General features: G+C 43.5%; 1 protein-coding gene across 2 annotated transcripts in view; it reads right to left on the reverse strand.

Moving 5' to 3' along the window:
- Nucleotides 1-13,691, reverse strand: part of LOC137439811 (glutamate receptor ionotropic, kainate 2) — a 426,037-nt gene that overhangs the window by 48,048 nt on the left and 364,298 nt on the right. For both annotated transcript variants that reach the window (XM_068135931.2, XM_078767891.1), the window contains exon 16: nucleotides 5,253-5,503. In XM_068135931.2, coding sequence (XP_067992032.2) covers nucleotides 5,253-5,503 — 251 coding nt within the window. The remainder of the gene's footprint in view (nucleotides 1-5,252; nucleotides 5,504-13,691) is intronic.

Here is a 13,691-nt window from a genome sequence, read left to right on the forward strand (position 1 = left end):
GTGAAGAATAGTACCTCTCAGTGCGTCTCTGCATGAGAAAGGAGGAGAGTAGGAGAGGGAAGAGGGAGAGAGAAGAAGAGAGAAAGAGCGAGAGAAAGAGAAAGAGAAAGAGAAAGAGAAAGAGAGAGAGAGAGAGAGAGAGAAAGAGAGAAAGAGAGAAAGAAAGAGCGAAGGAAGAGGGAGAGAGAGGAAGAGAGAAAGAGCGAGAGAGAGAAAGAGAGAGAAAGAGAGAAAGAGAGAGAGAGGGTAAATGCAAGAGAAGCAGAGTTTATGAAAATGTGAAAAAGCATCAGTTGGGAGAATGTCGAAGTGGCAGAAAACTCACTGGAATGATGCAAATTCCGAGCACCGTACTCTGCACCAGCCAGCATGCACCAATGGTGGCAAAGCTTTCTTTCCTGTATTCACCTTTAAAATCAACCAACCACTGCCTGGCAATCCTAAGCCACGCCCCTTGTGTGCATGGTCATGGTTTTACACCCCATGCATGCGACAATACTTACTGTTGATTTAAGGATACCACCCGGCATAAACAGTCAGCCTGATCGGTCCAAGCAATGGAAATAAGCCATAAATGCATCTATTCTAGATGCATATAATATGAGATGCATGTATGGCCCATTCCAACTGGTTGGACTGATTAGGCTGATTGGGTATGCTGAGTATTGTCCTTCAATCAGAAGCAGGATCTATGGGTTAATGAAATTACGATGACTTTTTATTGAAGGAAAATATTTCGCATAACCAGTCAATTCAGCCTGCTTTTCAATGGAAGTTGGCATAAAAGACAGGTAAACTAAATAATGGCAATTGGATCATGGCAGCTTGCACAGCAATGAATGAGAACGAACACTGGGCGGCCATCTGTCTATCACATACACTTGCAGAGAAGGCGGAGAGTGCGAAAATGAGGATTCAGAAAAGAAAAAGTGGATTATGAAGGGTAAAGAAAAGTGTGCGGAGGAGTGGGAAGAAAAGGGATTCCGGGTTAGGAATGGATGTAAGGGAAGGGGTAGGTATGGATCTGTGTGGTGGGGACCTTGTCAAAATGTCCGCCATAAATAGCATATGTAATATATGGTTCCTGAAAAGAATTCCAGAAAGGTTTACAGATCCAAAATAATCTCACGACATTCACTTTATAAACATTTTATCACGGCAGCTCTAGTAAAACAACAGTGACGGCATAATGAACAGGGCACAGGAGAAATAGTCATGGGGGGAAGCACTAGTTTAGAAAGTTGGAATAATTTTAGCTTTAATGGTGATAGGATTCGTATTTTTTTATTTTGCATATGTACAGAACAATTGAACACACACACACACACACACACACACACACACACACACATCGTGGCAGTGATTGGGGGTACTCAAGTACTCCCATCACAAGTATGCCAGCATAGTGAGTATTCCCCCCCCCCCCCCCCTCGCTATACCCTCCCAACCCCTTGGAGAGCAGTTTAAGACCATAAATGACATTTCCATTCCCTGCCAGACGATCTCCCCCTGGAAGGTCCGGGCGAGGCAGGAAGCAGACGTGTTTGTATATTGTCACTCCGCTTCCCAGCGGACCACTATCGCTGTCAAGGCCAGTATATTGTAAGCATATTTATCCCTGGAATGAGTTGTTCATTCCTCCCTTTCTCCCAATATCCTTGTCCCTCCCTCCTTACTGTCTAGACCACCTCTTTGATTTCTCAGTATGGGATGAGGGTAGGGGGTAATGGAGTGGACTATGTATATGACCGGGTGTGGCCGGATAACTTTAAGATTTCGGTGTATGGCATCGAGGCAGTCTCTTGTGAGAGGGGACTATCCCCTTGGCTCCTAGACTGAAATATTCCGTGCACGTTATTTGTAATTCTGTAATAAACCTCTTGTAAACAGTTCCAGTGCATCCTGGGTTCCTTCCTGGGGTGAAAGGGAAACGGGGGTGCTGACTGCTGCACGCACACACACACACACACACACACACACACACACACACACACTCATATGTATACACACACAAACACACACGGAGGTGGATACTTTGAGACCTGGGAGGGCTCCGTTCCAGCTGTTCCACCTTCTGAAACCCAAATATGGAGATAACAACCAACAAGCCTTCAATTGTAAAATTACCCAAAGAGCACTGCAAACTTTCCAGTCTCGAAAAAAACACGGATTACGAAAAATTTAAAAAAATTCCAGAAGATTTAGAATGGGCGACGCTTCCCTAAAATGTCAGCAGTTAGCAGTCACCGGATGTAGTTCCTCAACAAGACGTGGACGCTCCATCATGTCACTGCAGCATCGTCAGGTGGGTGGAAATCCACCGAGAAATGGATTTTAGCAACAGCTGCACAAACACAAGCCTAACCCCTAAGTAGTATGAAGAAAAGTGGAGGCGTTTTATGCCAGTCTCATGGAATTATTTATTTTGTACGTCCGTCTGCAAAGCGCAAAAAGGTATTTTGCGGGCACAAAGAAACAGAAATCCCATGGCCATGCCAAATAAACCCAAAGTAGGCCCCCATTCAATGCAGAAAAGAAACGTTTGGCAAGTCCACTGTCACGCGTGAACACCAAAAACATAAAGCCTCTCTGTTTGACATGCCAAAATCGATGGTCCTTGCGTTCCGCATTTGCGTTCGCAAATCCCCGCGCGGGTCACGTGCGGCGCTTTGTCAAACGGGACCGCGCCAAGCACCGGCGGCCCGTGTCAGCAAAATTAACCTGGACCGCAGGGCACCGGCGCGTAGAAAGCATGTTTTGGGGAGATACGTGCCAGGTGGTGTTTGTGGGCCTGACACTGCGCACGGGTAGCCTCTACCGTGACAGATATCACCCTTTCAACCCCGACCTTAAGGTAACTTTTCAAGCTGCGGTCGTGTCCGTATGTCTGCGACAGTTCTTCATAAAATAAAAGGAATCTCGTGTTTGCTGTCAGAGGGCGGCATGGTTTTTTAGGATAATGGAACAATGTCTTAAGGTTATTTTTGCAAAGCTTTCTTTCCAATAATATAAATCTCAGGACCCTTGCAAAGGAACTCACAATTTATATAATGCATCCAAAAGGATAATTGGTCTTCATCAAGTAAACTGCCATCAAAGAGGGATGTCTCCAGAATATTGCATTTTTTCCCCTTTTTCCCATTGTTTTCTCCATTGTCAAATTTTTCCATTGTTTTCCATTTTTGTCTCCAATTTTCTTAGGAGTCAAACTCCGTTCAAACAAGTGGGCACATCACCATTGAGGTAGTCCATCTGGAATACATTTTCATTTCTCGACGATACAACAATTTCGATGACATATCCAAAATGATAATTGGTCTTCATCAAGTAAACTGCCATCTTAAGAAGGATGTGTCCAGAATATTGTTTTCCCATTTTCCATCTATTTCATTTTTTCCATGGTTTTTCCATGGTTTTTTCCATTGTCCATTTCTCCATCGTTTTTCCCCCATTGTTTTTTTACATTACCAATTTTTTCCATTGTCAATTTTTTCCATTGTTTTCCATTTTTATCTCCCATTTTCTCAGGAGTCAAACTCCATTCAAACAAGTGGGCACATCAACATTGAGGTATTCCATCTGGAATACATTTTCATTTCTCGACGACACAACAATTTCAATGACATATCCAAAAGGATTAATTGGTCTTCATCAAGTAAACTGCCATCTCAAGAAGGATGTGTCCAGAATATTGAATTTTCCCCAATGTCCATTTTTTTCCCATGGTTTTTTCCATTGTCTATTTTTCCATCGTTTTTCCATTTTTTCCCCATTGTTTTTTCCATTGTCAATTTTTTCCATTGTTTTCCATTTTTATCTCCCATTTTCTCACGAGTCAAACTCCATTCAAACAAGTGGGCACATCACCATTGCGGTATCCCATCAGTAATACATTTGCATCTCTCGACAACACAACAATTTGTATGATATATCCGAAAGGATAATTGGTTTTCATCAAGTAAACTGCCATATTAAGAAGGATGTGTCCAGAATATTGCATATTTTTCCATTGTCCATTTTCCCCTTTTCCCATTGTTTTTCCATTCTTTTTTCTATTGTTTTTTCCATTCTTTTTTTCCATTGTTTTCTCCATTGTCAAATTTTTCCATTGTTTTCGATTTTTGTCTCCAATTTTCTTATGAGTCAAATTCTGTTCAAACAAGTGGGCACATCACCATTGAGGTATTCCATCGGTAATACATTTTCATCTCTCGACGACACAGTGAACACCCTCCCTGATCAGAATCTTTCCGCTGCCTTCAAAATTGCCATTATCCCTCCCCCACCTCGATTTACTTCCAGGCGTTTTTCCGCTATAATACGTCCCATCAATTTGTTTCTTGACTTGGCAATAGTGGTTATGGTAATGTTCATAACGGTTCTGATAAAATTTCTAAAAGACAGACTTTTACTGACTCTCATTAGTGGTATCCTTCCAGGCCATAAATATTCCATCAAAAGGTTCGCTGGACAGAAACTTGCACCATTTATTTTATCTTTCAACGCATCAATCACCTCAAAATGAAAGACTTTTCTAGAAGCTTTGAGAATTTAAAAGAGGTCTTTCATCAGTCTGCAGCCTATAACACACCCTTAATAAATAACCGTTTTGAAAGGCGATTTGCATATGCAAGGGAAAAGGCAAAAAAAGCTGATCAAAATAAATAAAATGGTCATTCGGATTAGTCACAAATGCACAAAACAAAAACGAAAATCCAATCTGAAAGGACAGTAATGTTGCTTCGAGTCTCGGATAATCAGCGGAACTTGAAACAAAAACCAATCGCCGGCTGCCTTTGCGATCTCACAGTCCTCACCAACGATCCGTAAAATAAGAACACGGGCTCGTACTTGTAATGGCGGTATTGTGATCATTTCTAATCGCACATAACTCGCACGTTGTCTTACAGTCTTTGTTTGCTCGATAAAATCACTTGGTGCAGAGCTGGAGAGAAACAATTTGCTACGTGTAGCAAAATTAAATTTGGTACACTGGCAAGTAATTTGTGTCACGTTACAGGACACACAGTTACAAACCACAACCGTTCCAGAGTTTTGGGCTTAGTTAAGCATGAGCAATGACTCACATCAATGATCTACGAGGAAATGGAGAATACCATGGATTCAACACACGTGATCGTGTGTGCTCATCTTGCACAGAAGGTTAGCTCCGGCATTCAACAAAGGATCTGCATTGCAGACTTCAGATGTTAAACTTGTTAGTGTTCAAATACGACTCATCGTGATCTCACCTTTTGTAGTTCAGCATTCTCCCGAGCTTTGTACAGGAACTCTCCGACCGCGACAAAGACCGAGAGGAGTAGGCCTGCAGCCAGCACGATGAAAATTCCTCCAATGCTCTGTATGCCGAGTGCATTTGCCACCTTGCTCTCCTCCTCTGGGCAGCCATTACCCCTCCACCACTTTTCCTTCATCAAGTGCAGCCTTCCATCCTCCTGCAGCTTCAAGATGGCGATGGTAATCCTCTCACGGTATGGGGAGCCTGACGAAGACACAATTTTGTCACAAAATGGTCAAGATGCTTTGGATAAGCTTTTTGGGGGACATGGTTGCACTGGGACATCCCCTCTAACAACCATTCTTGGCCGGTGATAGTGCCAACACATTGGCGCTTTACAGGTTATGGTGCAAGAGCCAACGTGTGCTGGTAATTATCATCGGCCAAGAACAGCTGCTGGAGGGGATGTCCTAAAAGCTGCTGGAGCGGATGTCCTAATGCACCCCAGTTTCCTTTACTCAATGTTTAGTAAACCATGCAGCGTAACACAACAAGTCAGTGGAAACCAACCAGCTTAGAGATTCTCCAACAAAAGGCACACTTTCTAATTCCACATTCAAACTGTGTAGCAACAAAACTGAAATTTACATTCAGATGAAATTCCCCAGGGAGCAAAATCTAGGAATGGACATCTCATTGGCGACCACCCTCCGACATAACGATGGCAAAATAATGAAAGCTTTGGCAAACGCGTGTGCCTTTCGAGGCTCACCATGGTTTCTTAACGCTGTAAAATGTTAGCCATATATCTTCAATCTAACACACATTGCCACCATCATTCCTGACAATTGGCCAAGCATGCGATTCACTATTTGTGACAGAACAAACAACAAATTTCAACCCTTCATTACTGGCAGATGGAAGATTCAGGCATGCTCTTCAGAATGCTTCTCCTTCGCTCTGCTGCCTGGCTGAAGGTGGCAGGTAAAGCTCAGAATCGCGTCTGGTGTCTGCGTGCAAAACCGAGTTATAAAGCTCCAGCTCAGCATGTGACAAATGCCCTCTCAGTCACCCGATAAAACAAGGGAGCAAGCTTGCTGGAGATGGACTAGAGATTAACACGTCACATCAAGAGGTAATCGACAGCACGTCTTGCTGCGTGGCTTCAGACAGGAGAATTTCTTATCTATGTGCCTTCGTCATTCATCAGCTTGGCTGCCAAGAACGTAGGACAAGGTTTGACATGGCCACCTCCCACTCAAACTCTCCTCCTCCTCCTCTCCCCCACACGCATTCCCCTCCTGCAGCTCCCAATCAAACACATCTGCACAGGCCATCTTGGCACAGAATGGTGCACGTGTCTCAATCTGCCGTCTTTATTGTCGTTAGTTTCCTTCAGAACGTCTCGGGCAATAAAGTCATCAAATCCAAGAAAGAATGTTCCAAAGGAAAAAAAGAAGAAGCTAGATTTGAATGTGGAGTAATTAAAAAAGAAATTCCCAGAGGTGCAACATGTCACTTGCACAAGTGATAAGTTGGTGAAGGTATGAACAAGATGAAATTAATTATTATATCATAGTTCATCATATATGTCATTCGTGCCTTCATTCTCTACAAGCAAAGATGAACACGTTTCAGCCTGACAACATGGCTTCTTATCAGTTTATGGCAAAGGCCCCTTTAAACTTTTTATTTTGGATACAAAATCGAGGTTCATGGAAAAGCCAGGTGACAGAGGTTAAAAAGGCAACAGTTGGATACAACAATCAAGGGAACGAGCAAGCAACAAAATAGGAGAGAGAGAGAGAGAGAGTAGGGGAGGAAACACAGTAACTGGCTCGAAGAAGGAAGATTGGGTTCAGTAAGGTTAATGGGGGTAAAATAAATATAGGGATATGGTATGATACAAGATGGTGGTTCACAGCATGCTTGAAGCCCTGGAAAGAAGAGAGTGGTTGATCAGTGTCTAGAAAGCAATTCCACAAATGGGAGAAAGGATGAACGAAAGAGCGGATGTGTGCAGAGAGCCTGTAATATTGGGAGTTTATCCAGGAAGGGGTTACTGGAAGCATACGCGCATCCAAGAGCAACTGGGTAGAGTTAGAGAGAGCTTTATACTCCGCTGATTCCAGGATGGACAGATGTGATGTGATGTGATACAGTGGCACCAACCCATAGGGGGAGAACAACACTCCATTGAACTGTGGCCAAAAGCCCCGTAGGTTGTGAATAGTTATGATTTTTCAAGAAATAGAATAGAAAGGTGAGTTTGGTTGATGATCGTCTTTGGAACGACAGGGTGAGACTGAGACTTACCGAGTTGAAAGATAAGTTCCATTTGTCAGACCAGCAGCCCATAAAATTCAGATCAGCATCGAGTGATGCAGCTGCTGTTTGAATGTCAGTAGGATGACATATCCCTCAACTCACTAAGTACCAGAGCCTTGGAGAAGTAAGTTTGCTACCAGAGCATTGGAGAAGGGGTTTTCCAGAGCATTGGAGAAGGGGTTTTCCAGAGCATTGGAGAAGGGGTTTTCCAGAGCATTGGAGAAGGGGTTTTCCAGAGCATTGGAGAAGGGGTTTTCCAGAGCATTGGAGAAGGGGTTTTCCAGAGCATTGGAGAAGTTATTTATGTTCGGAGCAGGACTGGACCGAAGACTGCCTTGGGGCGCTCCGACTTTCACTGCGAGAGGAGATGAGAGGGTTTCATTGATAGCAATGCATCAATTGTGCAAGTAGAGGAAGTGAGAAAGTCAGGTGTGAAAAGGCAGGAAAAAAGCTTGGCAAGCAGAGCAGGATGCCACATTGTTGAAGCCTGAGTGAGATATGTCCGGGAAAATGGCGTTCTGATCTGTAATGAGACAGGACAGTGAACATCGCATAAACCCCACAGAAAAATATTTAGTCATGGTTTTCCCCCTGTCCCCCACCTTCCCTCCTCTCTCCACAATCCCCACAGTTATATTGTCCATAATTTACCATGCGATCCAGTTTATGCCGACAAGCAATAAAGATATCCAGGTTTTATGTCCCCTAAAGATGATTGAAAAGCCTTTGATTAAGTTTTGCAAAGCTGCAGTATTGTGGTACATCAGAGGAAGTGACGTAATATTTAGGATATGAACCCACAGGCCCTACATTACAAGTCTAGCAATCAGAGCGTTACAAGCACGTTGTATGTGGTAGGCCTACGTGAAGCAATTCCACTGTAGTCCATCCGTGTTTTCCTCATGCATGAGTTAGTTCGCTTTCGTTGTATTTTGTGGACATCACATGCATTGCGTGGGAAGGCTGGGATGGGATGCACCACAGGTGGGATGGAACAAACACTACCGTAAAATGGGGTGAATAGGGACAGCAAGGTGAAAAGGGACACAAACTGAAAAAAAGTTCGGAAATTTTTTTCGCTGAAAATTGATAACCATACTGATTTGTTGGTATTTGGGTTGAAAGTGTTCTCTTGTTTTTTTAAAAAGCAACTTATAGTCCCTACTAACCCCATATATGGGTTAAATAGGAATAAATAGGATTTTTACGGCTGTCCCTATTCACCCCGTTTTACGGGTGAATAGGGACAGTCGCTAATACAAAAAAATAATAATCAAGAAATAGGGACAGTTTGGAGAAACTTCTTATCCCATATTTTTTTTCATTGGCACCGTGGTTTATATTATGGGTGCATATTATGTGCATCCATCTGAGCTATCAATTTAGCAATAAGTTGGAAACTCAGGATTGTTTCTTGATTATTATTTTTTTGTATTAGTGACTGTCCCTATTCAGCCGTAAAACGGGGTGAATAGGGACAGCCATAAAAATCCTATTTATTCCTATTTAACCCATATATGGGGTTAATAGGGACTATAAGTTGCTTTAAAAAAAACAAGAGAACACTTTCAACCCAAATATCAACAAATCAGTATGGTTATCAATTTTCAGCGAAAAAGGTTTCCGAGCTTTCTTTCAGTTTGTGTCCCTATTCTCCCCATTTTACGGTACTTTATTCCCCAATTTATCATCCTGGTAAATATTTCCATTTCTGCCAAAAGCAGGTTCGACCTTTCAAAATAATAGATTCGGTAAGTGATAAGTATGGTGGTGTATTTCGTATGGATCCTATTAAATGTAGCGAAGAGGGATTTGTAATTAAGAACAAAACAAGGCCGCCGATCCATAAAGATGGCTCGTGGGGGCCTTTTCCGCTCCCTCAGTGGTGCTGAGGATGTGGCTTACGACGACGGATCGTCTCTCCACAGGCGATGCCTCATTGGAGGTTTGTTTGAGTGTTGCATTCACAGGTCACAAGCATCGGGAATAAATAATTTAGTGTGCTCAAAGTAAATAACGAACGCGGCGTAACATGGCGTTTCTGTCTTCCCGTTCGGCCTGCGCAGCAGTAGCGGAGTGCGGCGGACTGAGGAGATTTGGCAACACCGTTAAGCTAGTGGAAAAGGAGAGGCATGAATCGATTCTTCTTGGTTTCTTGTTCATTCCAACCATTTGGATTGATCACAATGGGGAGTTTGAAAGAAAAAAAGCGATTACAAAAGCTCAGGGAGGAAAGAACCCTAAGTGTGCGCCACTGCTGGAACATTAAACAGACCGAGTGTTGAGATCGCACAAAGCATGAAGCCTCCATTTTAAAAAAAATGAAGGAACCACCAGATAATGTGACTGCATTGTAGGTGGCAGGACCCAGTTCTGACATTTTGACCAACAAGTGGTCTTCATCCAGGACTGCATAAACATCCAGGTGCAAGGTGTCCTCCCAAGGAAGAGGGAGCACCGTATGAGAGTAATATGGAGATCATGTGTGTTACAAGAAAAAGGGGGAAAATGGGGTTGGTGAGGTTCAGAAAAGGGAGAGAGACAGAAAAGGAAAATTGGCGAGGAAGAAAGGCAAAGGATCAGTTTTGATGATGTCAGGTCAGTCTTTTGGGACTATCACTGGTAACATGTAGCCCATTGCTACCTGCTGCATGGTCACGTTGTCGGTGACTAAACCGACACCCCTCACTACCTTTACTAGTGGGGATGGTGACTGTGACCCCCTGCCAGGACCAAAAACAACACCTGGCAAAGGGCGGATGAGCTCCTTTAGGGAGCCCACGGCCATCCAGTAAGGACATGGTGTCTCCTAAAAAAACATCCATCCGGTTTGGACCGGTTCAAGTCATACCAAAGATTTTTTTTTAAATGGTACGTGCTGCTTCCTTGCTTGAAAAGGATAGAACACGGACAATCCCCTGGACAATCCCCTTCGGTTGGCATCCATGGGGAGGAGGAAATTCCTCTTGAGCAAATGCCCCGCTGAGTACGGTGACATAAGCTGTGCCATTGTTATGACGTCACTGGTACCCGGGATATCCTGGGAAGTGACGGCAGTGACGGCATTTCCCCCAAGCTCAGTGGCTGTGTAAAGTGTTTGTCTCGTTAGTATGTCCATGTGTGTGTGTGTGTGTGTGTGTGTGTGTGTGTGTGTGTGTGTGTCAGCTCTATTAAGAGCCTTTGCGCAGGTATGAAAAAAAAAAGAGGGGAAAAAAAGAGGTTTGGGAAGGGGTTAAGGTTACGCGTGGAAGTGTACACAAGGAACGATCGAATGATACAGGAAGTGAAAGTTTCTGCCATTTTCATACATGTAATATGTAAATGATTCCCAAACAGGTGTAGGACAATACAGAGCTTGATGCGTCACAGCCCACCAAACCCACGACGCAGAGAGCAAACAAACAATTTCCACACTTCATTTCATGTTTAAAAGCAGCCAAGAAAGAATGCAAAGTGTTCATATGGTAATGGATTTGCAAATCATTTGCGAATCTCATCGAAAGCACATCGCGAGATTCTGTATTGTGACAGATGGCGCATTATTGGCTCAATTATCTGCACCCCCGAGTTCAAAATGGTCTCCGAAACTCAAAACTGAACTTGGAACAAACTTTCAGCATCAAGAGAAACGCCGAAGAAGATTTTAATTCAATTTGAACGAGCTCAAAGTGATCTTTTCTGTTAATGAAGTCTGGAAGATTCTCATTTTGTTCTGAAAATTGCTGATGGCCTCGCATTCGTATACTGTGGGTGATGCAAATACAGAAACAAGCAGCAGATACTTAAGGCAACGGCACTTTCGCAGCCCGAGTTCCTTCTTGATTTCCTGATGAAGTTGCAGGAATCAATGAAGCAGGAGTTCGCAGAGACTCATTTTCAAACATCAGGGCGAAATGGATTCAGTCGCCATCTTCTCTGCCCGTTCCATTGGGCAGAAAGACCTTTCTACATTGAAGCCGAATTTATGAATCACTGCGTTTTTGTTCAGGACGAAGAACTACTGTTTTTTGCATCACTCGTGACGTTTCACCGACTTGCTGGAACATGACATCTCATCGTGGAGCGATTCATGGAAGGAAGAAAGAAAAACGCTTGAAGGACTGGAAATTGGACTCTTCCATCGGGTCATCAAACCAGACGCGTCCATCTGTGGAGCCTCATGGGACGTGGTGGTGACAAAGCAGGTCGTCAACGTCCTGACACCTTTGGAGGTCCTGACAAAGCAGGTTTCTCATGAAGAAAGGTCGTCAACCTCCTGCTGTACAGAAGTAGGAAATATGGACAGCCAAAAATCCATACACTTGCTAAAGATACTGTGTTATCTTTTAAAATCCTCATTTCAGCCATCTCATTCAAATGATATTGTTCTCCACAAGGTGCAGTAACAGCTTTTGCTGGTAACGCTCAATAACGAAGTTGTAATCGGATTCTATTTCTCTTTTTTTTTTTTTTTTTTTTTTTTTTGTATACTGAATCGAGGCTCGTGAAAGAGCTAACATTTACTTCACAAACAAATCAACCAGACAAACAAAATATATAAAAAGAGGGAGCGGAAAACAAGATGGGGAGAGAAGGGGAAGCACACAAACACAACATTTGAGAGCAGCGAGATGTGTGGAAGGGAGAGGGCTTGGGGGGAGGAGGCGTGGGAAGGGGGGGGGGGGGGAGGGACAAGTATAAAACACAAGGACACCAAGGACTTCCAGGACAGAAGTTGGTATTTCAAAAAAGTGTAATTGGGAGTAAACTGAGGATTGGACATTTCAAAGGCCTCCTGCAGTCCATCTTCGGAGGAGAAAACAATTATAATCACTCTCAAGGTTGGTTTAAAAGCATGTACACAATTCCTTTCCCCTTACCTCCCCCATCCTAAGGCTACAAAAGGTGCGTGTGCACACACACACACACACACACACACACACACACACACACACACACACACACACACACACACACACACACACACACACACACACACACACACACACACACACCACACTTGAACTTTAATTCTACGAACCTTTTTCTGTTTACTATCCATTGGATGTGTGTTTGAACTCATTCTCAAGTGTCATACTGTCGCCTTCTCCGGCTCTCATGAAAAGAGCAACCTGGAGTTGAATTTTAATATCGGTTTCCAGCGTCTCGGGCGAGATATGTCCAGATTTTTTGAGAAGGGCAAGTCTGCTCTGTGTGAGAAAGGTTGACCCGCTGAGGTCATTGCTGTGTTCTTTTGGGTATCACCCCCGTGGATGGGTTTCTGTTTTGTTAGGAGATATCTGAGCCGTGCGCCCTTTGTTAAACTAATACCCGCTCCTTCCGGGAGTGAGACATAGTCAGCGAATCAGTTGCACTAGGCCTTGTCTGTCGTCGTTTCCCCATGATCAATACCCAATCCCTTCAGCAGCAGACGGTGGTTAAACTACTTGCACTACTACGCGTGTACAGGTGAAAATTCCAGACGTGTACACGTGATAAGGATAACATCAAAAGTTCAAATAACATTTATATGTAGTATTGTGCATCTTTTCATAAACAAAATGTCTCGGTTAAAGGAAAAGCAGCATTTTTGAGAAAGCACTTGATTGACAGCTCAACAAATTGTGGAGAAATTGAATGGAGATTTTTGATCTTTCACTACATTAGGCTCTAGAAATGTGCAGGAGTAGAGAAAACCGCAAACAATTACAATTGGTGGCCCCATGACTATTTGAGCACAAATAACACTAATGTTGATGAAGACAGTAATTTAATTTATTATATACTAGCAGGAGTACCCGGTGTTGGGGGAGGAAGGGGGGGGGGGGGTAGAGGAGGCAGGGGAGGGAGGGGTGAGGAATGGAGTGGAAGGGGGTTCATCAACTTTCCGCTCAATATATTGTTATGTCTGGCGGGGTAGTGATATGTAGAGCAGATAGATCTGAGTAGGTAACATGCTTCGTGTGTCGCAGTAAGGGAAACTACCTGTAATAAGTTCTTCATGTGTAGGCGTTTGTCAGGTTAAGATGTATACTTGTGAATCTACCAGGAGGTTGGTGTGTTAAGTAGAGTTAGGAATTAAAGAGTAGTGCCCCTGTGTGTCCTCACCTGGTTAGCCAAACTGTTGTCCCTTATGGCACTGCAC

Source organism: Myxine glutinosa, chromosome 14, assembly GCF_964187855.1.
Source record: "Myxine glutinosa chromosome 14, kmMyxGlut1.1, whole genome shotgun sequence".
In the NCBI taxonomy this organism is placed as follows: domain Eukaryota; kingdom Metazoa; phylum Chordata; class Myxini; order Myxiniformes; family Myxinidae; genus Myxine; species Myxine glutinosa.